General features: G+C 46.5%; 1 protein-coding gene across 1 annotated transcript in view; it reads right to left on the bottom strand.

The window, feature by feature from the left end:
- The window catches only part of osbpl10a (oxysterol binding protein-like 10a), a gene marked incomplete at its 5' end in the record, with an annotated part of 81,748 nt that overhangs the window by 23,152 nt on the left and 32,486 nt on the right, over positions 1–26,110 (bottom strand). Inside the window, 3 exon segments of the mRNA XM_083646009.1 lie at positions 5,276–5,406; positions 9,597–9,825; positions 20,645–20,833. Of these exon segments, the coding sequence (XP_083502135.1) occupies positions 5,276–5,406; positions 9,597–9,825; positions 20,645–20,833 (549 nt within the window).

The following is a 26,110-nucleotide window of genomic DNA, read 5'->3' as shown; positions in this document are numbered from 1 at the left end:
GACCACAGACTGTAGAAAGAGACGCAGGATAGCCAAGCGAATGTGATTGGATGAACATTTGACACTAGGCCAATCACAGGCAGAGAGGGTGCCTCCAGCCTTCGCCATCATCCGGAAAAAAATATTGAGTACAGTGAGCCTCGTTTATTATGCTATTGACACTTCGATCCTAATTAATGTATTTCCAAGTCAATTAAAGTCTTTTTCCCTCTTCCTCTTCCTGGAAGATGAAAAGGTGGGGCAGGATTTAATTCTCCTTTTGAAAATATGAAAGAATTTATTTTATTTTATTCATAGGCTTATGTGACGACTAACGACGTTTGACACTAGGCCAATCACAGGCAGAGAGGGTGCCTCCAGCCTTCGCCATCATCCGGAAAAAAATATCGCGTACAGTGAGCCTCGTTTATTATGCTATTGACACTTCTCTGATCCTAATGAATGTATTTCCAAGTCAATTAAAGTCTTTTTCCGTCTTCCTCTTCCTGGAAGATGAAAAGGTGGGGCAGGATTTAATTCTCCTTTTGAAAATATGAAAGAATTTCTTTTCTTTTCTTCATAGGCTTATGTGACGACTGACGACCCCCCCCCCCCACTCTCCTGGCCCTGTCTTGCAGGGGCCTGGTGGTTGGGGACGTTAGGCTGATTCGGTGGACCTGGGCCCGTTGTGCTACTAGGGGGGCTAGGGGCTGCAGCCGATTTCAGTGTTGCTCTCCCTCCTCACCTTTGTGACATTTTCCTTTTGAATAAAAATGAAAATCGATCCGATTTCTTTTTACATATAAATGTGGGCAGCAGAAGGAAAGCACTGAGTTTATTCCACAGCAGCACAGCAAGCCACAGGCAGATTTACACACTGTTCTTCTGTGCTCCACCGCTGCTACAGAGCCGGCTGACGGCCTGTCATTAACTCTCTCGTCTACAGCAACAACCCGCATCCATCGTAATGGACGGGTCTAATATCTGGCAAGGGAGTAGTACACGGGTGCTATTGGAAATGCATAAACCCCACCTGATTTGTGCAAACACCAGCACTTTTCACCCTCCCTTTTCCCACAGCTATGGATTGGCTACATGCTGGGTGATGATAAAGGAGCGAGCGAGTTCTTTCTCCTGTTGGCTGCATAATAAAACAGAATATCAAACGCAACCGCTGTGGTGCTGAATGATTCAAACAGCAAAGCCCTGATTATTCTGGGACTATTTCATATTTTACTCGCTGCACCACATGCAGAATGGGACTTTGGCAGCGGGCCAAGGTTTTGAATTGTTTATCAGAGTACGAGCTGACCTTGAACTTGAATGCTGCTGCACTGCACATTTTATCCTTTATCTAAGGAGAAGAGTCACATTGACATCTGGCCAAAAAACACACAGAATATATAAGTAGAGACAAGTAAAATATAAGAGGACCAGAATCTGAATCTGAATCTGAAATCCATTGCATTGTATTGCTAACTCTACTTGTACTGTGTTTCAATACCACAAGGTGGCAAGCTTACCATCCTTCCAACTTCTAGAACTTCTGTTGAGCCAACACATGCACATCTGATAAATAACAATCCCAATAACACAGCCGATCCCTGTCCTGAATATGATCCATGATCTGAATACAGTATCGCCTTTAGTGAATCTCTCCCTCCTCCCTCCCTCCCTCCTCAACCTCATCTCCTTCACACGCCAGACAAGAAGATAAGGTCAGACATCGTATCACCCTGGCCGGGCGGAGAGGAATCAGAAGAGACTGGCTGCCGCTGGAGGATTTCACTGGAGAATGAATCAAAGAGTCAAGTGAAGTCGGACTAATGTTCCTCGGCAATCTGGAGCGCATCTGCGTCTCCCTGCCCTCTGCTGCAGACACTGGGCCGAGCAGCTCTGAAGAGACACTAATGAGATCTGCTGCTTCAAATTAAAATGAGATGTCTACTCTCACAAACCTAAAGATAGCACAAAGTTAGGCTAACTGCAGTCCTTGCTTAAAGACCAGATCCTCTATATTTTAGATAAGAGAGGTAGATAAGAGAGATTTCAGGGTATTTTCTTTCCCAAAATGGATACTACTAAATAGATACTTTTTTAATCATAAAAGAAATCATTGTAGTCATTGTAGTGCATTCTACATCTTCAACTACTGACATTGTTTACATAGCATTATTGGGTTAAAGACGTTTGTTCACTCAACATGATTCGCACGTGCTTTGAGGCTATAAATCAAGTATTTTTTTTATTATTTACAACGGGTTAAGAAAGTTTGTCCAGATTGTCATTTCTATTGAGTTTTCTTATGGTCTGCGCGGTCTTATTTGCTGACAGTCATAGCAAGGAATTGTAATTAAATTAACCCGTTTAATTAGCACAGTACTGACAGTAGCAGGACTATCATCGCTGCTGCTTGGCTGAGGTCTGCTAAATCATAATAATATAATACCATTACAGGGGCTAAATGACTGTGGTGGTTCTCTCTTCTCCATTCTGCACATGAAGTATCTTGAACAGTTGGACAATTAGCTGTAAATCAGTTGTAACAGTTGACATTGCAAGGCCTTAATAGCCATTTTGCAGTCCAGTGTCAATAGAAAATGATCATTAACATGACAGATTAGATCACGCTCCCTCTAAATTGCATGTCTGTGCTGCTGGTGCACTAAGTCCCTCGTCTCATGCAGACAGGACAGCGTACATCAAGATCAAAATGTCCCTCCAAATGTCCCTCCCTCCTCTTTGTACTGAGACAGAAATTACAGGCCTGACTGTTAGGCGTGTTAAAAGATCTGACACGAGTGTTTAACACGGCGCTCGCTCAATATTTAATGACACGGGCTCGTGACAAGTTAACGATACGAGTCTAACGTTTGACGAAGCAGGGCGTTATTATGAGCGGGGCCGAGATGGCAATTTCCCCATTAATCTTCGTATTGTTATCCGTGGCTCCAGAGTTCCATTACGTCGCCATGTTGGAATACTAAGACGACAGTGACAAAGATAGAACGGCTTCAGAAATGTTCACTGGGTCACACTGTGGCCGAGGCAAACAAACAACAACAAACAAAACAACAACAACAAAAAACTGAAAATCAGTGGACGCAAAAATGTATTGAGGTTAGTTTAAGGAAAAATCCCCACTTAGATACTCTTCTACTGTTATACATCATCAATCAATGATGTTATTGTTCAATGCATTATTTTGTGTTGTAATCTGTCTACTACTCCATTGTAGCTGTGCTGCAACTATCTCATGCAACAACATCACCACCAAAACAACAAAATATGTATAGAAATGTAAGATACATCACCAATAGCTGTTGTTTCAACTAGTGTCAGAGTGGGTTAAAAATCAACCATTTAACTGGAAATGATCAAGCGTTATGCTTTCTGTTAGAGGGGGGAAAAAAACACATTGTCACCCTCCCATCCCCACTTGCCACCCCACACAGCCACACGATGACGTCACTTGTCACCAGGGGTATGTTCAATCTGCGAAACAGTCCTCCGTGTGCTATGGTTTCCAGGATGAATGTCATGTTTCCTCGAAACGGTGTGCAACAAGGCGCAACAGGCTTTGAGGTACGTTGTCTCTTCCAAATTTAATCACATTGTTGCTCTGATTAAGTAGAAGTACAGTTATTTGTGTAAAAAAAAGACTGGTAAAGCAGAAGTACTGATTCAACTTAATTAGCCTACTCAAGTAAAAGGAAAAAAGTACAGGCTCTGAAATGTACTCAAGTATAAAAGTAAAAGGTGTTCTGTGAAAGGGCGAATAGAAACTCACATCATATTGATATAATTCAAATATGCAATGGGGGGCGACCTATAGGCTAATAGATAATTAATTTTTATTTTATTAATGCTATAGATGTATGTGTATACAGTATATATGTATACTCTGCTTTTTTATATCTACAGTAGGTTGTATTATGTGATGCTGGTTGGGTAACACACCGGAATGTTCTTGTTTTGTTAATTATTGAATGTTGATGTGTCTGATAATCCCATATGGGATGGGTCAAGGAATTGTCCTGACACGAAAATAGAACTTTCATTCATTCATTCATACAGGAAAGGTAGGGAGAGAGAGAGAGAGAGGGGATGACACGTGGTAAAGGACCATGGGTCGGATTCGAACCTGTGTCGCGAAGGACTAAGCCTTAGTGCTACGGGCTCTACCAGTGAGCCACTGGGACGGCCCAGGTACGTTGTCTCTTCTTTGGTGGGCGTGTCAGAGGTGTTACCCAATCAGCAGCGACGTGTACAGTATAAACCCCGCCATTTAAAGAGGCAGTGCGCACAGTCGCACCTCCAACAGATAGGTGCAGCGCTTACGGCACACAACAGGGTGTTCAAACAAAGCCGTTTCCGTTAAAATAAACGATTTGCTACGTGTTGTCGGTGCTCAACTCAACGCCGGTCTCTATTTGGTGTCAGCGATACAGGGGAGGTCGCAGGCAGAGCCTCTCTGGCATGGATTTTCAAAGCCCTCCTAGTGAGATCGGCCGAGTTCCAGCTCTAGACTGCGTGAGTGTGACCCACTTATTTGACAGCAGCGCTGTTCAAATTTTCAGAAGCCTTGAGCCTCGAGGGCAACGCAAGAGAATGAAAGAAAGCCAGGCAGAGTTCCTCGCTGCCCCATTGTCGTCATCACCGCGTCATCGGCACAGGCGCACGCAGTGAGACTGTTTATTCCATTCTGATTTACAGCCCAGTAACCAACACTTTCAGTGTAACAGCACCACTGCAAACAGCGCTGAATAAGGGGACGATTAGGACAGATAAGAGATCAAATAAGGAGTTGCTCGGTTTGATTTGTAGGCCGGGGATTCTGCACCGCACCAAAAACGCTTGTATTTTGTGTATATGGTAAATTGTGTGAAACGTATACATTTCCCTCCAAGTAGAAATGCAGCTGCAATTTAGAAACTGCGGTAGTCAATATAGAGATTTCAATATGTTCGAGGTTAACTGTGCAGCCCTGAAGTGTTCTTAAACTTCAGATAACTGGCAGAGCAAGAGTGGGGGAGAAGAGAGCCACAGAGACAGACAGACAGACTGGGAGGGAGACAGACAGACAGACAGAGAGACAGACAGACAGAGAGACAGGCAGACAGACAGACAGACAGACAGACAGACAGACTGTGAGGCAGACAGAGAGAGACAGGCACAGAGAGAGAGAGACACAGACAGACAGACAGACAGACAGACAGACAGACAGACAGACAGGCAGACAGAGAGAGAGACACAGACAGACAGACAGACAGACAGACAGAGGGGTGTGTCTCACCTCAGCACCATGGGACAGACTCTTTTTCCTGAGTGCCGGGGAGGGCCCGGCTGATGGCAGAGGAGTCAGACCTCCGTTCTTCAGCGGCTCCCCTGAGGGTGACTTTGGTACAGTCCACACAGGAGCACCATCTGTAAACGGAACAACACAGCCGGGTCAGAGCCACTTCTGGTGAAGGCAGAGGGGAGGGGCAGCATGTGATTTATAGGGATGGGACCGCATGCTTATCTCATGATATGATGCGATTGGCGACGTGGGGTTCACTGTTTAGTGTTCACGCTTCGACACAACCACGATACGATGTCATAGATAAAGGTCCAGTGACAACAAAGTCTGACTGTGCAGATGTACGTTTATTTCTGAGCCACAGATCTTTCTAGCAATGGCATTGGCTTAGCAGAATGTACACAATTACAATACCAAATAAATAATATTATTTCAATAGAGAATTTGTGAAATTGTGAAACAAGTCGTAGCAGAAAGAGATGGGAGCCAATATACTGTACTACAGTACATACTATATATAATATAGATACTTTTTTCTGCCCCATGATGCATAATATTGTCACATTTTTGTATTGTGATATATTGAATTTCGATCAATTGTCCCATCCCTACTAATATATGATGTGTGTGTATTAATGGCTGCTTTTGGTTGCAATTTATTCTGATTCTAATGTCTTCAGAAAGAGAAGCTCCACATGAAAGTGGCAACCAAAGGGAACCGAAGGGCGATGGGGGAGAAAACAGCAACTCATATCACACTCTGTTCTGCTGAATATTAATATCTGACATATTTTCTGACAGATTCAATATTAAAATTCTCATAAATAGCGCTGAACTCAATGACTGCTCTTCCAGACTCACAGAGACAAGACACCAGGAAATTGTGTGTTTATGTGCGTTTGTGTGTGTGTGTGTGTGTGTGTGTGTGTGTGTGTGTGTGTGTGTGTGTGTGTGTGTGTGTGTGTGTGCGCGTGTGTGTGTGTCAGGTGTGTGTGTTCAATAATACAATCATTATCATGCCCCGGCCCGCTGCGATGTATTGACTCGGCTCAGGTCAAACAGACAGGAGTGACCAGAATGACGATGATTCATGTTCACAAATTCATGGGCACAAAATCACACAACCGAATCATAATAGATCGTGTCACATAACTACACCTTCAAACAGCAATGTTAGCCAACGACTACAGTACTATGCAGCTGTAGTTAGTTTAAAGTCATTAGACTGTCACCTGAAAGTACTCAATCTCTGCTGTCTTTGCCTACAGTATACGCAACACTAACTCCATCCTCAGATAAATGAGATATGAAAACGTCACTCATCTGAAAAATTGAAGCCAAGTCATATGCTTATTCACTCAAAGAGTTCCTAAGTATACCATGACGTTTCACTCTGTTGTTTTCTGAGTGATACCAAAGGCCCTCCTCATCTCCAACCCCAGCGCTCAAATCAGGTTAAAGTCTAACGCAGCTAGCCCAGTCTCCGATATCCATTAGGGAGAAGCAAGCTGTGCTGAGACGTGCTTCTGTTCTGCCGGCTTGGCTGAGGCGCAATGAGGCTGGTCGCTCTAAAAATCGCCCTCAGGCCCGGCACTCAACTGACAGTCTGACTGACAGGTACGTTACAAGTGTGATCTGCCCAATCTTCTTCGCCGGTTCTGTCCTTTTACAAACGTACAGTGTAGACAGGAGCGGGGGAAGCTGCACGGTGTGAGAGGTGTGCTTGAGTGAGTTGTTAATAGAGCGAAAATTGAATTTCCGCGCCGGCTTTTGAAAGGTTATTCTCTCCAGGCATTTAGAGACGGTTAACTGTCCTCTCTGAGTGCATTTCAAGAAAGGGTTTGAGGGGGACAGACGTCGCTATGGACAAATACAGCAATTCAGCTTCTTTAAAAAAAAAAGACATTTGACAGATATACTGTATATCTGTTGAGATGTCACAGTAAAGCACCAGAAGCAGAAACACTCCTCAGAGAGCAGGAGTGTGTGTGGAGGCCATTGGATGGGAGCATGCAGGTGAGCCAAAAAAAGGCCGGTGGTAGAACAAACGATGGACAGACAAACATCATGCAGTAGGTGTGTCCAATGGCTTTACCTTCCATTTCTGGGCTGTGACATCAATGTTCCATATCTGAGCCAATATCCACCTCCTGTCCACCTGCCCGATGCAACCACCCTCTCTCTCTCTCTCTCTCTCTCTCTCTCTCTCCCTCTCTCTCTCTCTCTCTCTCACACACACACACACACACACACACACACACACACTCAAACAAAGCGCTCCCATTCATTGTCTCTTCAAGTGTGACATGCCATTCGCCGCTCATCTCCATTCTACATGAATCAAAGCATGTCTCCTTTTTTTTAATTCCGCATCAAGCTGCGAGGGGAGTAGTTGGTGGCAAGGCAAATTCATTCATCTATGGATTTTCTCTTCCTTAAAGAGAAAATCCTCCACATGTGGTGGGCCTTCAGCAAGCTCTTTATGGGGGTGACGAGCGGAGGCGGGTCCAAGAGAGCGCTATAGCGAGCAGCCAAGATCCTCCGTGACTGACTGGTTTGTGACTGGCAGGTTTTTGGTGGGAGTTTTACAAAGATCTGTAAGGTTTCATCACACTCAGTCTCATGACTAAAACAGACTCACAGACTGAGGCTGCCGCCCCCTGGTGGTCACGTTGTTTTGTAGCTTACAGTATAAGAGCCTGGGAAGGACCAGCGTGCTAGCCGAGCTCGGTCCGACCTCATGCGCGGCTCACTACCGGAGAGTTATCTTGCCCATGCAGTGGCAAGGCTGTCCTGTGTGGGAATGACCAAGCCATCCAACCAAACAACCAACCAAACAACCAACCAACCAACCAACCACTCCCTTTATCAGCCGCATCAAATCTGGATGCCGCCCATGCCGGTGTGCCACGCGGCCGGTGTGCCACGCGACCGATCGCTTGGCCAAAGCCGAGCGTCCGAAAAGGAACTCATTGTTGTTCAGCAGTCACTGGGGAGTGGGGGGAAAGGGGGGGTCACTGGGGAGTGGGGGGTACATGCCGGAAGCGGGGAGCGGCCGGACCCCCACAAGACTTGTCAGCCAGGCAGCGGAAGGAAAGAGGTTTGTACTTGCGGCCCGGCGGTCCCACTCCGCACCACCCCCTGTCCGAAGAACAGGCACAGGGCAGGGTGACTGTTGGCGCAAACAGAAGACCAACAACATGTGAGGACTGACTGGGGTCCAGGAAACCACCCAGACCCAGACCCGAGGCCCCCCATCCCAGGAGACCTTCACAGAACCCCCTGTGAGTGCCACAGATGGAGGTGGACCACAACTTGTTGTCTTGAATCAGCTTGACCCCACCCTGCTGGAGAACATGGGTGTGGTTTGTCTCCCTGTAAATGCCCCTGGACTAGGGCAAAATGAGAAGATTGAGAACTAGTCCAGAGCATTTAATGGATTGCTGATTATCTGGCAAGTTGATTCGTGTCCAGTATTTGGGGTCTACCTTCCACCTTTAGGACTGTTGCCCTCCCAAATCCACCCATTGTTCCCAATAGAGGGGGCATAGAAAGCATAGAAGCACCCTCAGGCTGCAGAAGGTTTGCGTTGAAAGAGCTTTATTGGATCCATTTAGATCTGGCACAGAGAGGATTAAACATGGCAGACAGGTCTGACATTTGTAGGCACTGATGTGGATCTCTTTGGCAAAGACTGAATCCATTGAGGAGAGTGAGAAGTGCATAGTATATTAGTAGTATATTAGTTATTGTATTTGGGTTCTCTCATTCACACGTCATTTTTTCTTCTTACATGCACTTAGGGAGAGAGTCTAAAATGCTTTCAGGACCCTTTGTAAACAATATTGACCATAAATAGGCTTTCCTTCATGCTTACACTTGGCGCTGGCAAAGTGACCATTTGGAGAAAGAACTGTCAGCATTTGATGCAGTTGGGGACAAGAGATAACACAACAATGAATGGGGGGGGACAACATTGGCACCAACAACCACAACAAAGAACAACACTAATCACTAGTACACACTATGGAAAAAAGGGAAAGAAAAACACGAATGGACCGAAACAGAAAAGACAACAAACAAACAAACAAACAAACAACAGACCGATGCACTAAATGCAACATTTAACAACAGTTACTACAAACATTCAAGTTTATGGCCCCCATCAGGTAGGGACAAGGGCCACAGTCTAGCTCCCCCAGGTGGCCCTTGCCGCCGATGCCGGGCTGTGGAGGAGGGGACCGGAGGTACAGGGGGGACAGAGGGGGTGGCGGCTCCAGTAGCAGGAGTGGACCGGAGCCTGGGGCGGACTCACCGGAGGGGCATGCGTGGGCGCCGTGGCTGGGCTGGGAGCCCTGGGCCTGGCCGTGCCTCTGGCTGTGCTGCAGGATGCTCAGGCACTCGCCCAGGCAGCTGAGTGTGGCGGCGGACGTGGCCTTGAGCAGCAGCAGGTCCTGGTCCAGGCAGGACAGAGGGCCTCTGGTGGGCAGAGAGTCGATGGACTCGACCAGGCTCTTCTGTTGGCTCTCTGCCTGGCACATCACCTGGAGGGAGAACAGCAAGGATAGTTTCTCTTGTTGATCCGTAAATGTCTCTGTCCAGCAAAATGACGTCATCTGCATATCTAGAAACACATTTTGGACACACTAGTCATTACTGGAGGCAAGGCTGCTGATTTTTTGTGATAAGATATCAGATGATCCTTACAAATATGATTCCTCATTTTTCTTTGCTTGTGAAAGCCAAACACATAATTTGTGCATTGAAGAGCAAACTGCATACATGAGGAGAGCAAATCGTCTTGATGAAAATCCACACGCTTCTGAAGCATTAATTACTGCCAGGCTGCCTAGAAAAGAAAAAAATTACGCAGAGGTATTTAAACAGGGCGAAAACAAAACGAAATGTTGGCGTTTGCTAAGTAAAAAATTTGGCATGGGATTTCGGATTTCATCTTTTTAAATTGAAGAGCAAACTAACAGATTTGTTTTTAATTACATGCACGCACGCACACACACACACACACACACACACACACACACACACACACACACACACACACACACACACATTTCTCACGACAAAATTCCTTCCTGTCTAACTCAACTATCGGAGTCTAAATACAACACAAAAGGAATAAAACAAAGTGGGTTCTCGCTGGCAGCTAAGCCTCAGCTCCTCTCGAGGCGACTGAATCTGGGTTGGAAATATTGCATTCATTAATATTGCATGGCTTCACAAACAGCGTCCTTCACACACACACACACTTCAGTAGCACATCTGTCTCCACCAAAAATGTGAAGCGAGCTATTCTGGAGTCGCTGAAAGTTGTTGCGGCGCGGACATCGAAAAATCAATGAGCGTGTCCAATTATTCAGCTATTTACTTGGGTCGGATGTATAATTCATCGGGCAGGTACAGATCAAATGTCAGTTTCAGTGTTGCTTGTCATAAATAGATTCTCCAATAGATTCTCAATGTTCAGCACACTGATACTATATAATCCCCCCTGCAGACTCACATCGCCCTTCAAACACTCATAGTGATTTGTCATTGCACACAGGCTTCTCATTTTTAACCAATAAACCCTTGAGAGGGCTCTTTCTGTGGCCCGCCCATGAAGGACGTACAATTTTTCTCTCCAAATTGTACTTGGCCAATTCCCCCCTGCTGTCCCACTCGTTGCTCCACCCAACCTCTGCCGATCCGGGGAGAGCCGTAGACTAGCACATGCTTCCTGCGCAGTCGCCAAATGCTTCTTTTCACCTGACAGAGGAGTTTCATCGGCAGAATGTAGCGCATTGGAGCATCATGCTATTCGCCCCAGTTCCCCTCCCCCCGAGCAGGTGCCCTGACTGACCAGAGGAGGTGCTAGTGCGGCGACCAGGACATATACCCTTACCCACCTCTTTGAAATGAGGCAGAGAGTTTACTCGGCTATTTTCAGATCAACTGTATCTATCAATCAATCAATCAATGAGGGGTAACAAGGTGGGCAAACTACCCACCTAGGATAGGTAGTTTACCCACCGTTGTATTTACCACTACATCCCTGGACGCCCGACCAACACGGGGGCTCGAACCTGTGACCCTCGTGTTGGTAGGCAGGGAATCTACCACTGCACTACCTGGACACCCAATGTACCTATCATGTTATGTTAATGGACCAATGCAAAAAAGAGAAACAAAAACTCAACAAAAAGGCATTTGTATCCCACTAATCAAGGCAGAAATCAGAGCCGTCCAGATCCACTCGACGGGCCTTCCTTCCCTCCGCAGGTGACAATGCAAGCTGGTGAGCAAACGTGTTGCTATGCAACATGAAGTACATAAAAAGGGGTTTTTTGTACCCCGCTGGATGTACAAAAATAGATCCTAGCTCTCCGTGTTTCATGGTGCGCAGTAAATTATAGCTCTCCCCGATTTAAACCAGAAAGCGGTTAGCGTGCATGAAGATGAAAAACACACACGCGTGCGCGCAGACACACCTGTGGTGAATGTGAATTCTTCCACTTCCACAGGAATTAAGAGACAAAAGATGAGATATTTAAAGCAAGAAAATAGAGAAGACCCAGAGGGATGAGAGAGTGAGACACAGAGACAAACAATGAATGGGGCGCGGGGCAGTGGTGCAAACTAAATCAGTGGGCACGTAGCACGCCCCCCCCCCCCCCCCCCCCGAATGGGCATGACGCCACTGCGCGCACGCACGCACGCACACACACACACACACACACACACACACACACACACACATACACACACACACACACAGAAAAGCCACCCAAGTGCATGTACACATTACAAACACACAAGCGTATGTTGCAATATGAATGTTTCATATTATACAGGCAAGAAAATGCAAATCTCTTCTTCTACCTCATAATTATCAAACAAAACATCACTAACAACACCTATATCACTAAAAGAGACAGAGACATTTATACACATACACACACACACACACATAGACACACACGTGCGCGCACATACACAAACGCGCGCGCGCACGCACACACACACACACACACACAATCAAATAATTCTTCAACAATAAGAACAAAATGAATATTTGGTTTACAGCGAAGTAATTCTTTTTATCTTTTAGCTAGCAAATAAATTGCTTAATCTCCAAATAATCAAATCTTAAAGACATTGAAACTCGTTCTAATCAATTCTACGTTTTCAAATGGAAGCAATCTTCTGGAAATGGAACCTTCTCTAGTTGTTTTTATTATCATATTAGCACACAAAGTCGCAACAGAACAACCATCAAAACCTCTGCACCCACACCCCCTCTCTGGAGACAGCAGGAACAACCATCAGAACCTCTCCACCCACACCCCCTCTCTGGAGGCAGCAGGAACGACGCTGCTTCCAGAAATAGCCTAACCCCTTTGCTCCAGCTCAGCCTGAGAGCCCAATAGTGCTGCTCCACTGAGAGTGAAGGAGTCTGACGGGTTGACATCAGCCGGCAGTGACAGGCTGGCTGCCACTCGGCCCGGGTGGTGAGACGGTCATGTGGTCTGACTACACGACACAGCTCTGTGGGGACGGACGGACGGACGAACGGAGACATAGGAAGGTGCTTACGAGTGAGGGGAAGCAGAACAACAACTTTTGCAGGCCATATGAAATCTGCTTTATTTAAAAAAAAAATCTAAATTCAGTTAAATTTGTTCTTCCAAATTCTACTCTAATTTAGGTTACTACAATAATTAGGTCTACTTTTTATTTTTGATAATGAGGCATACTTTTATGAATTTCAGCCAAATTATGGAAAATTCTGTGACATTCCATGTTTTACAGTTGATTAAATTTGTATCACCAAATTCCATGATTCCGTCTGTTTGTTCTGCATTGCGGAAATCATAATTGGCCCTACCAATATTCAAACCAGGACCTGATCGATACTGTATATCGGTACACCAATACCAATACTGCCTTTCAGAGATTAATCGGCATTTGCTGCTTTCAGCACAACCAGGAGGACGATATTCACAGTCACAACCTTTGAGAAGAAACGCCAGTTCCATCTCCAAACCAAATCCCAGAATATATTAGCATTTTTTTATTCCCTCTCAGGAAAACGGCTGAGAGAAACAGTACATATTGGATCAAGCAGGAGATTTTTTTTCTTTTCAATAAATCAGAAGGACAAAATCATTCAATCAGAAACTACACCAGACACTGTTCATTTCCTTTCCACAATTATTGGTATGGGACTGAATAAACCCATGTTATTGGTCGGGTCCTGCTTCCAAGAGTGACAGGGTGGATCGTGTGAAGATCCACTGAGGTGTAGAGAGCAATTTCCCTCTGTGACAGTGACAGAAAAGAGCCAAAGTAAATAAGCTATGAGGGAGGATGGAAAATAACTTGTATGGGAAGTGACAACTGCATGGAGGCTTTGGATCCTGAAGATGTATTAGTAAAACACAACAGTGTCCTGCTGCATCACTTTGTCTGTGGCATGTCTGTCAATTCACTAAAGTGAGGCATGGCAAGTATAATATAGTATAATATTTCACTTCCTAAACACGAACCACTTTGATCAATTTCGTTTCTGGGGTGAAGTGGCACAATTACGTATGACTGACAAGATAATATATTGGTGATAATTAGACATATTTAGTTCACCAAACTATCATCTTAAAGGGAAAACTGGTCCTGGTCTTTATGCTCTCCTGATGCGATTTCCTTGCTCCCTGTGTTAGATATAGCCTCCAAATACATTTCTGGCTTCAAATTTGCATGATCTTTGCTCCCCATTATTATGATAAATCTACAAGACTTCATTCTGACTCACTTTGTCTAAGTAATGGCTAGAAAGTGGTGAGCCTGGCCATACCCAACCCTAACACAAATGATTGATCTGAATATTGATATGAATATTAATAGCAACGTCGACCGGGAAATAAACAAGGTGTACACCACAACAGAGCCCCCACATCGCCACTGTCCCGCCATAAATCTAGCAATAAGCAGCACACTGCGGCATTGCTATCGGCAGTCTGCTAGCTAACTGTGTATGTTTGTGCATAAATCAGCATGCAGGCGGACTCCTCTACTCTACTCTAGCATCCTCTGGCCTTGGGCCAGCTCCGTCCGGCGGCGAAGTTTATGGGCCGTTATGGCTGTTATATAGGGGAGGTAGAACAACCTACATGAGGGGGAGGAGAGGAGGTGATAGTGGACGTCTGGATGTGTTATACAGGGGAGGTAGAACAACCTACATGAGGGGGAGGAGAGGAGGGGAGGAGGTGATAGTGGACGTCTGGACGTGTTATACAGGGGAGGTAGAACAACCTACATGAGGGGGAGGAGAGGAGGGGAGGAGGTGATAGTGGACGTCTGGACGTGTTATATAGAGGAGGTAGAACAACCTACATGAGGGGGAGGAGAGGAGGGGAGGAGGTGATAGTGGACGTCTGGACGTGTTATACAGGGGAGGTAGAACAACCTACATGAGGGGGAGGAGAGGAGGGGAGGAGGTGATAGTGGACGTCTGGACGTGTTATACAGGGGAGGTAGAACAACCTACATGAGGGGGAGGAAAGGAGGGGAGGAGGTGATGGTGGACGTCTGGACGTGTTATATAGAGGTAGAACAACCTACATGAGGGGGAGGAGAGGAGGGGAGGAGGTCATAGTGGACGTCTGGATGTGTTATATTGGGGAGGTAGAACAACCTACATGAGGGGGAGGAAAGGAGGGGAGGAGGTGATGGTGGACGTCTGGACGTGTTATACAGGGGAGGTAGAACAACCTACATGAGGGGGAGGAGAGGAGGGGAGGAGGTCATAGTGGACGTCTGGATGTGTTATATTGGGGAGGTAGAACAACCTACATGAGGGGGAGGAGAGGAGGGGAGGAGGTCATAGTGGACGTCTGGATGTGTTATATTGGGGAGGTAGAACAACCTACATGAGGGGGAGGAAAGGAGGGGAGGAGGTGATGGTGGACGTCTGGACGTGTTATACAGGGGAGGTAGAACAACCTACATGAGGGGGAGGAGAGGAGGGGAGGAGGTCATAGTGGACGTCTGGATGTGTTATATTGGGGAGGTAGAACAACCTACATGAGGGGGAGGAGAGGAGGGGAGGAGGTCATAGTGGACGTCTGGATGTGTTATATTGGGGAGGTAGAACAACCTACATGAGGGGGAGGAAAGGAGGGGAGGAGGTGATGGTGGACGTCTGGACGTGTTATACAGGGGAGGTAGAACAACCTACATGAGGGGGAGGAGAGGAGGGGAGGAGGTCATAGTGGACGTCTGGATGTGTTATATTGGGTTGGTAGAACAACCTACATGAGGGGGAGGAGAGGAGGGGAGGAGGTCATAGTGGACGTCTGGATGTGTTATATTGGGGAGGTAGAACAACCTACATGAGGGGGAGGAGAGGAGGGGAGGAGGTGATAGTGGACGTCTGGACGAGGAGAAAGACAAACACAGAGGATATGAATCAGGTGACAGAGGGCGGCAACCCGATTCCTTTTGACAGAATTGGGGACGCAGCAGAAATGTAAAACTGAAAGTAGAATGAGTCATACTTCACACAGGCCAGCGCCGTGGTTTCTCCCTCTGTAGAGAAATCGCATGAAAGAAAGCACGGGGAAAGAGTTTTTGTTTTGCTTAATGAGCAGACCATCTGCTCAAGATTTACTCTCACTGTCCCAGGTTCACTCGGTTTGCTAGTTTCTCTCTCTGTGCCAGACTGAATCTCATTTGGCCAAGATATTCTTAGTCAACAATTAGCATGAGAAAGACAAAAGCAGGCCTGCTGTTCAATAAGTAGGAAAGACATGAAAGAAAGGGCTTTGCATGAAATATTGATATTCCTCCAAGGATGTCAATAACCACACACAATGGCGCCTGAATGACGAGTAGAAGAAAACCAACAAGATGAAGCATTGAGGAAAAAGCCACGTCATCAGCACTCTGTTTTGCTAATGGTCCCACCGTCTTCTCCCCTACTCTTTCAGACGCAGCGACTAGGTGTTCAGATGCCACTGTGAAGTTTCAATTACATGATAGGTTATTAGCCAAGCAGTGTTATTTGCCTCTGGTCTAATAGAATTTCCTATTAGGCTGAGCCCATACAAGGCCGCTTTGTCCCACAGACAGGCCCTAAATGAGAGGGGTCTTTGTTATTCTGGGGCCTGTGTCAGGTAGCTGCAGGTGAAACACTGCCTTCTTAATCCTGTGCCCTTTAGTCAGGACTGCGCTCACAGTGTCTCCATGACTGGGATTTTCCAAATAGCATATATGGCATTATTATAGGATGAATCAGCGCGACATCACGACAACAAAAAACAAAAAGGTACTTCCGGGTGCCACTGCAGCAGAAACTAGTATGAAATAAAGCTGAAAAGCTGTGTCAAACAAATGCTAATATCTCAAAAACTATACATCACATTGCTTATATTTTGACATTGTGAGTGAGAGCAGAAGTAGCTAAAGGGTCTGATGTATAATACACATGTATGTGTATGAAGTGTTAAAGTTGTGTGTCAACTGTCACAGTTTTATGTGTTAATTTAGTAAAAAGTACAGCCTGCTAGAGTGAGTTCCTGGCTCCATAGGGTCCCATTATAAAGGTTGGGGGGGGGGGGGACTAGAAAACATAAACTGCGATTTCTCAAACAGTACAAAAGATCAATTAAAGCGGCATTAAGTTGATAGAGTGCATGAAAGTCAAGCTCCGCCCCTACAGTCCAGTGAGTTATCATTTTGGTCGACCTTGAACTTAAATTACCTACTTCAAAAGTACGATCTGTATTATGTAATAGGTGTGTAATAGGTGTCAATACTGTATATATCTGTTAATAATACTATCAATATCTGTTAATATCTGAATCCTTTTAAAATATTTTATAATCTCTTGTATATTTGTTATTATCAATGTTAGATGAGCACCAACCACACAAAGACAAATTCCTCCTAGTATGTGAAGACATACCTTGGCAAATAAAAGTAAGTAGGCCTCACTTTTCTCACATGGTGGAAGAAAATCTCACCTTGAAACCCAATTATTTAATTAAAAAAAAATCTATTCTGATTTTATTACTAGAGGCACAGTCACTGAATTCACACTTTCTACAACTGATGTGATCACAGTTGAGCTATTTACAGTACATCCAAACAGGTCAGAATGAAAGACAAACAAAAATAGCTCCACTGAATTTGCTGACCCAGCTGAGACATTTTGTGGAACAAAACAGTTCCCTTGCAAAAACCTGAGCGTATCAAAAGATATTCGTCCTTATTCAGGTTTACACAGCGGAAATATTTTACATTCGCAAAGCAACAATCCCTCCCTCTCTCTCTCTCTCTCCGTTTGTCTGTGCTTCTTCCTCTTTCTCTTCCTCACCGCTCCAGTACGCTTAGTCGTCATTTTTGGAAGTCTTTCCATCATCAGGAAATGTATTGAAGTCATCTTATCTCTATAATTCAGTGGCCATAATGCCTGACAACAGAGCCGAACAAAACACTTCCAAACAAAAAGTTCAAAGACACGTTGCTGCAGCAGCCCGGCACACAATCAAGTCTTTATCAGTCAATTATTTCGCCTCACAAACCTATACTTCAAGCCTAATCTCTTTTAATTAATCACTATAAACCAACTGCAGACAGGCTATTAAGAAGCGACAGAGGGGAAAAAATGTCTTTTCTTGAAAGATAAGCGGAGAATAGTGAATGACTGCGTGGGTGTATGGGGATGTAGCAGGTGAGGACGAGGTGGTAACCAGAACTGACAAGTCCAGCGGCTGAGGCAGAGACAGAGATTTAATGAGAATTAACAAATTCAGCGTCAAACAAAGTTAAAGAGTAACAGGACATTTCGAGTGAATGGATTTTGTAATCAGCTTGCGTGGCTTGCAAGTCGTAATAAATTTGACATCTCATGGTAATAGCAGAAAAACGATTAAAATGTAAAATGTAAACGATAAGCACTGCTCTAGACATGAAGGGATTAGCGGTATAACATAAATATCAAATGTTGCATATTACACAGGACAGGAGGAAGCAAGCTGTCACTCCTCCCATCATCTCCCCTCGGCAGGAACTGCAGAGCGCAATCCATCCTCTTCGCAACATCAGTGTTGATCTCGTATGTTGATGACTGCACACAGTCAGGTTTACCTAACGCCACTCACCCACGGGTGCAGCAACGTATCATCAGGGCTGTAGTGGTAAATACAGAGGTGGGTAAGCTATCCAAGGTGAGTAGTTTACCCACCTTGTTTTCCCTCATTGATTTATATGTGATCTGAAAATAGGTGAGTAAACTATCTGCCTCATTTCAAAAGGTGGGTAAACTGCGTTTACTCGCGTTTACCCTCCACTACACCCCTGCATATCGTCACTGTCCAGTGAAAATCTTGTATCTCCAAAGTTGACATTTTGGAGATTTTGGAGATCAGGATTTCAGCTTGATCACCGTGCATTTTGTCAGTTTATCCGAGTTCCAAAAGGCCCTTTCAACTAAAGTAAAAACATGACAATCACCCAGATTGGAGGTAGAGAAGCGATCTGCTCCACCAGCTCTTCCCTCTGTCATGCTAAGCAGTATGGATATATACAGTAAAACGCCAACCAAGCTAAACTTAAAGTGCGGACGTTGAACACACTGCAGTGAAGTGTGCAATGCGCCGGGCCGGGCGGCCAGGGGATATTTGCTGAACTCACTGCACCAGTGTCCCACAGCACAGGAGGCCAGAGCAGACGCTCTGAAGACAGAGGCCACGTGGGACCCACAGGAGGCCAGGGCAGACGCTCTGAAGACAGAGGCCACGTGGGACCCACAGGAGGCCAGGGCAGACGCTCTGAAGACAGAGGCCACGTGGGACCCACAGGAGGCCAGGGCAGACGCTCTGAAGACAGAGGCCACGTGGGACCCACAGGAGGCCAGGACAGACGCTCTGAAGACAGAGGCCACGTGGGACCCACAGGAGGCCAGGACAGAGACTCTGAAGACAGAGGCCACGTGGGACCCACAGGAGGCCAGGGCAGACGCTCTGAAGACAGAGGCCACGTGGGACCCACAGGAGGCCAGGACAGAGACTCTGAAGACAGAGGCCACGTGGGACCCACAGGAGGCCAGGGCAGACGCTCTGAAGACAGAGGCCACATGGGACCCACAGGAGGCCAGGGCAGACGCTCTGAAGACAGAGGCCATGTGGGACCCACAGGAGGCCAGGACAGACGCTCTGAAGACAGAGGCCACGTGGGACCCACAGGAGGCCAGGCACCACAGGAGGCCAGGGCAGACGCTCTGAAGACAGAGGCCACGTGGGACCCACAGGAGGCCAGGGCAGACGCTCTGAAGACAGAGGCCACGTGGGACCCACAGGAGGCCAGGGCAGACGCTCTGAAGACAGAGGCCACGTGGGACCCACAGGAGGCCAGGGCAGACGCTCTGAAGACAGAGGCCACATGGGACCCACAGGAGGCCAGGACAGACACTCTGAAGAATGAGGCCACGTGGGACCCACAGGAGGCCAGGACAGAGACTCTGAAGACAGAGGCCACGTGGGACCCACAGGAGGCCAGGACAGACACTCTGAAGACAGAGGCCACGTGGGACCCACAGGAGGCCAGGGCAGACGCTCTGAAGACAGAGGCCATGTGGGACCCACAGGAGGCCAGGACAGACACTCTGAAGACAGAGGCCACGTGGGACCCACAGGAGGCCAGGACAGACGCTCTGAAGACAGAGGCCACGTGGGACCCACAGGAGGCCAGGACAGACACTCTGAAGACAGAGGCCACGTGGGACCCACAGGAGGCCAGGACAGACACTCTGAAGACAGAGGCCATGTGGGACCCGTGTGTGCTCCTGTGAGAGGAGTTGGGGGTCAAGTCCACTTTGAATCCATCTGAGTCCAATTGATCATTTATCATCAGAGGGGACAAACCTTTCCAGAGGGACTGAATTAAACCTCTCCCCACTGCATGAAATGACATCTTTACTTTGATGCATTTGTTGTTGAAACAGGATGTTGGGGCGGGACTTAAACCAGAGAGGGATCATTCAAAAGTCTAAAACCAATGAAATAGGAGTCAGGGAGAGACAGGCAGTTTCATTGGATGGGGGGGGGGGGGTGCAGAGGGGCGGGATTGTTTAAAGATCTGATGGTTTTATTGGTTCGAAATTTATATTCTACTAGTGCAGCATGAGGTCACCATGAGAGATGCTGTGTTTTCCAGGAAGAGAAAGTAATGGGAGTTCAGGGTCTTGCCAAATTGGTCTCCCTCCTGTGCAACTGCTTAAAAACAAGATAAAAAGACGCTTAAATAAAGGTCCCTCAGTATGTCTAGAAGCCGCAGGTTGAGTAACACTGTGACACTGACACCCACCTCTTTGACCTCCAGCAGCCGTCCCGGGTACTGATTCTTGGCCCGCCGGGCCGCGGCCGGAGATTTGTGGTGGGTGATGGTGACGATGTTGCTGGGTGCCACCGGGTGCCTCTGGCACCCCGGGGAGGAAGACGGAGGCAGGTGGGGGAGGAGGGAGAAGCTGCGAGTCCGACCGGTGGACGAGCAGACCTAGAGGGAGGGAGAAAGAGAGACAGAAAGAGAGAGAGTTGTAAATCAAAAGTGATGGGGGAAAGGTGATGAGAGAGTAGAGAAAGGAGAGAGAGAGAGAGAGAGAGAGAGAGAGGGAGAAGGAGATCTTTCATGAATGAGAGCAACTTGGGTCATCCGTGAAATTGTCCATTAGTTAACTCAGAGAGGACAAAGAGCAGAGCTGAAACTAATAAAACGTACAAACTTTCCTTTCCAGAGAAGCCAACAACTCCCACCCATTTCAAACCTGACAGCAGCAAATAAAGTTAGATATGTCCTATCTAACTTATTGTAGCAGATACATGCCACCACTAGTTTGCGTGACTTGGAAGTGAACTTAAACTGAGATCTTGTCCATAGCTGAGGTACTGTAGCTCCCTGCGCTGCTACAATCACATCAGACTCTTCATCTGTGGACCATTCCTGTCTGTGTCTCTTCAGTTTGCTAACTTCAGACTAGCATCTCTCTCTCTCTCTCTCTCTCTCTCTCTCTCTGTCTCTCTCTCTCGTTGTCCTCCATTACAGCGACACATGGAGAGTCCAAGGTGGGAGGGGTCAGCCACAATCTTGCCTGCACGCTTCAGGATGCTGGAGGCGTGCGGGTCCTGCAGAGAAGGCAGATTGCAGCCAATCACCTTCTCGACGGAGCGGATGACACGCTGCAGTCTGCCCTCCTGCTTGGCAGTTACTACACTGAGAAATACAGAGGAGTTAAGGATGATGTAGTTACAATCCTCCATACCCCCTCTAGCCCACCCCCCCCCCCACACACACACACACACACACCTACCTGCTTGCTGCTCTGTGGGCAGACTCGACCCTGTGAGGCAGCTGCTGTCACTCTCTGCACTGCCTGGCACAAAGCTAGCCTAATTAGTTTCTCAGGACGTTACGTAGCCATGCTTTATTTTTAATAGGATAAAATCACCTTGGTAGTATATAGCATACAGCTTACACTGATATTTAGGATTTATATAGTTCATTTGTTAGATTTATTAGTCAGGATTTGACTGATGTGGGTTATATTATTCACAGATAGCTGCTGATATTCAATATCTTTACATTTTACAATTTTCTGTGCCATTTTTTATTTATTTTTTCTCAGTGTCACCCCCAAAACGGTATTCTTACCAGGGTGGAAATGCCTCTGAAAAAGAAGCCTGACCTTCACCGGACAGTAAAAGTCTCCAATGAGGATATTGTGATACTTTACGTCTTTAAATGAAAACATTTCACTCGGACCAAAACTGAAAAAAAACATCTAAAAAACATTTCTTTAAACATTTTGGTCGGAGTGAAATGCTATGTGGTCTCTCCTGTTTCTAAATATATCGGAACCGTTTGGTTTGAACAAGTAAACCTATTTTTATAAGCATTTTACGGAATGTCTATGGGAAAATAAATGGCGGATGAAAATCTCTGGTACAGTGCTGAAGCAGGAAGTGACATTCACTTTGGCTCTCTATAGCATATTAAATAATTTACAGTCATCGTTGTTCCAGCTACGTGCTGGAGAGAGAGAGAGGCACCTGACTGACCAGCTTGCTGACTCCACCAGCTGAGACCAACAATAGACTGGTACTGCTGTAATGAAAAAGGTCAAACTGCCCTAAGGGGCCTTCTGTACGAGATAGCATTTTCAAATCCTTCCTTTATTGCTTTATCAAACAGAAGGACTCTTTCTCTCTCTCGGTGCAGTGGAGTGGGCTGGCACTGGACCGTGGGTCCGTATGCGCTGTTACTCAGTACGCTGTCGGCAATGTCTCTGCCCCAATGACCACCGGAACCCAGTCCTGTATGTTTCTTGAATGCTAATATTATTCTGATTTTAAATCTGTCTTGAAAGAGATGATATCAGTGGGCTATAACTTGGGGTTTGACAGAGGAAGTGATACTGAAAGCTGTGTAGTTCCGTAAATGCCCACTTGAGGCTGTATCCAAAAAGGAGTTGTACCCCATTCAGCCGCGTGTTAAAATCCCCGACTTTGTAACAGGACATGTTTACAGTCTGGTTAAAAACACGGTTTTGGCCTGTATAGCTAATTTCACCTCTCGTGACAACTGTACGGGGAAGGGGGAGGGGGGGATTTTATATAACTCGCTCGTTTAGAGTAAAAATAGACGTATGTTTTGGGCGTGATTGACAGGTCACCTGAACAGTGACCGTCCGTGCAGCTTGCGGATCACGGACCAATAGCAGGTGGAGCTGCGGCTCGAGAAACCCCTCGTCTCGTGCAATCTGGCGCGACAGGCCACACTACAGAATCACATTGCCTAAGCGTATGCATGGGTGACGTGGGTATGACAGCGCTGAGTAAACCGGAGGCACAGAGTAATCCTGTTTGTTAACTTTTGACTTGTACCAAGACAAATCAGACTCTTTGTAAAGCTTGCTTCGCTATTTAGTGTGGGCGCGAGCCACTTTTTATTTTGTTTAGAGCGGGGAACTCCGATTACAGAGCCCCGAACTCTCTAGCCCGCTAACAGACTGGACTCATAGCCAAAGCTAGGCTAACTGCAGCCCGTTGGCCTGGTGGCCTGGCTAGCAGTAGCTATTTCTTTCATTCTCCTAAAACGACCAAACAAGATATCATAAGAAAGAAGGGGACTTCACTGCAAATCTGACCGGGGACTGCGGTGTCTACAGCGGTGGGGTTCGTCTTTAACCCAGGATCCGTGGTGGACGTGCCGCTCTACCAGACAACATCAAGCGGGACCCGTCGCTGAAGCTAAGGCAGCTAGTACCAGCGCCCGTCGGCTCCTCTAAGGAATTTCACAGTCTTCTCTTGCTTCGTGAGACCCATCAAATATCCCCCAGAGCTCGGTGACCTCAGGAACCCTCTTTCAAGAGCCTGCCGAACCAGAGAATCCTCTTCCTCAGTGCTGGGTGTTCCAGTCTAGCACACAAGCTAGCACCACTAACGTGGGGTCAGTGCGGATTAACGTTACAGCTGCTGCTAACATTAGCTGTCAGCTAGCCTTTTTCCAGATATGCCTAGTGGATAGTCTTTATCCTAGATAGGTGAAATCTAACCATGGCAGGCAGAAACAAAAGGAGGGACAAAGACAACGTCTCGACCAAGAAGTTGCCAGAGGAACAAACAAATCCTCAGGAGTTCCAGATGAGTCAGTGCAGTATGGATCTCAGCATCATCAAGGTCCCCAGCTCTCTTACCCTGATGTTCCCTCGACCAGGAACCGTGTCACAGCCATCTCCCCCGGCAACAAAATACATCGTCATGGCAGCTAGTGCGGCTGCTGCCTCAACTGAGCAGGTGGTCACCCTCAGCTCTTCCCAGTCGGCCTCCCCAGTCACCAGCACTGTTCCCAGCGCCGCTTCCACCTTTCAGCCCATGGTAAAACTGGAGTCTGGCGGTGGCCCAGGGCTAACGGGGTCACGACCCTTGCAGAAGAACATTCATTGTGGTGTCTCTGGTCTTGTCCGCCTCTTCCCTGGAGAGTAAGAGATCCATGCTTCGCACCTCCATTTCCTCAACCTCATTAGAAGGGATGAAGATGGACCGCTCTGATTCTCCGGGAGTGAGCACACAAATGCCCACACTGAGACTCGCAGGTAGTGGAGATGATGGAATTTGATCTTGCTGGTGCAACTGCCGCACACTACAGTAGGAGGCTGGGAGGGGTTGAACTTAGAAGGGTGAAACTTCACAGCATCGTGTCAATAAGAACACTCGACTCAGTGGATATGACTAGAAATTGTAAATATATTCATGCCTGATGAAATCTGAGAACAATCTGTGAGATTGGTTCAGCTGACTGTATATTCTAACTGATTTCTACTTCTTCTTCTTTGTGGTGTTTTATGGCAATTGGCATCCATTATGTTGCATTACCACCTGGATTTCTAAAACAGATTTCTTTAAGGGGGAAAAATCAGTGATTCGTGACATCACTGATGATGTCACAATGTCTATGACATCATCATTGCGATATCATCAGTGATTTATCACTCACCGATGACATCACTGATGACATCATCACCCATGACCTCGGCCCATTGTTGCCATCATCATCATCATCATCAGTATATAAATGGGAGCTAGACTCTGTCTGTTTCTGTTTCTCTGTCCCACTGTGATTGTCCCTCTGTGATGTCATGAATCCCACTGTGACATCATCAGTGATGTCATGAATCCCACTGAGACATCATCAGTGATGTCATAAATCCCACTGTGACATCATCAGTGATGTCATAAATCCCAGTGATGTCATAAATCCCACTGTGACATCATCAGTGATGTCATAAATCCCACTGATGAAATCCCACTGTGACATTATCAGTGATGTCATAAATCCCACTGTGACATCATCAGTGATGTCATAAATCTGACATCATCAGTGATGCTGATCTCATTGGCCACACAGCAGCCGAGCTGCGAATGCGAGCTGCAGGGCCAGCTTGGCGAGCTGCAGGGCTAGCTTGTCGAGCTGCAGCACAGGCGAGGCCGTGCAGCGCTAGGAATCAAGGGCGCATAGCGCGTGAGATCCTTAGTGTCGTAAAAAGCAAGTTTATCTCTCCACAGGTACTAATACCTACACTCGGGGGGAAATGAGTGTAGAAATACACACAGTACTCTACCCCAGAAGAGATTATGTTTGTTCCACCACCTTAACAACAGATGTTATCAAAATAAAAGCCTCCATAAGAAAGGTTGAGAAGTGCATCCAACAATAATGTAAAAATCTGTCATCCTTTCTTTTATTCAGTTATTACCTACAAAGACTTATGGGGGAAATGACGCTTTGCCCTCCTTGTCTAGCGATATATTTATATTTATTTATATATATATATATATATATATATATATATATATACAGTATATATATATATATATATATATATATATACACACACACACACACACACACTCACTCACTCACTCACTCACTCACTCACTCTCACACACACACACACACACACACACACACACACACACACACAGTGTATCTCTGACAGGGCAGAGATATACAGTAGCTACAGTAAGCCAACACACACACACACACACACACACACACACACTCATCCTCATCGCTGTGATAGTGATCTGAGAGGCAGACAGTGCAGCTTAGGGAAGGATTAGACCACAGCAGTGGCTACAGCATTAACAACTGCTGCCGTGACGATGCCCCTCGGCCAGCGGACAGGAACAACAAGCCTGCTCAGATCTGATCGCCGTGGAGACGCTCGCCTCTTCCTCCTCTCTTCGTTTCATTTTTGGGGAGTATGTGTACTTT

This window comes from Poromitra crassiceps (genome assembly GCF_964638095.1).
Source record: "Poromitra crassiceps genome assembly, chromosome: 11".
Classification (NCBI taxonomy): Eukaryota; Metazoa; Chordata; class Actinopteri; order Beryciformes; family Melamphaidae; genus Poromitra; species Poromitra crassiceps.
The sequence above is the reverse complement of the archived record's forward strand: the minus strand, read 5'-3'. Positions and strand labels throughout refer to the sequence as shown.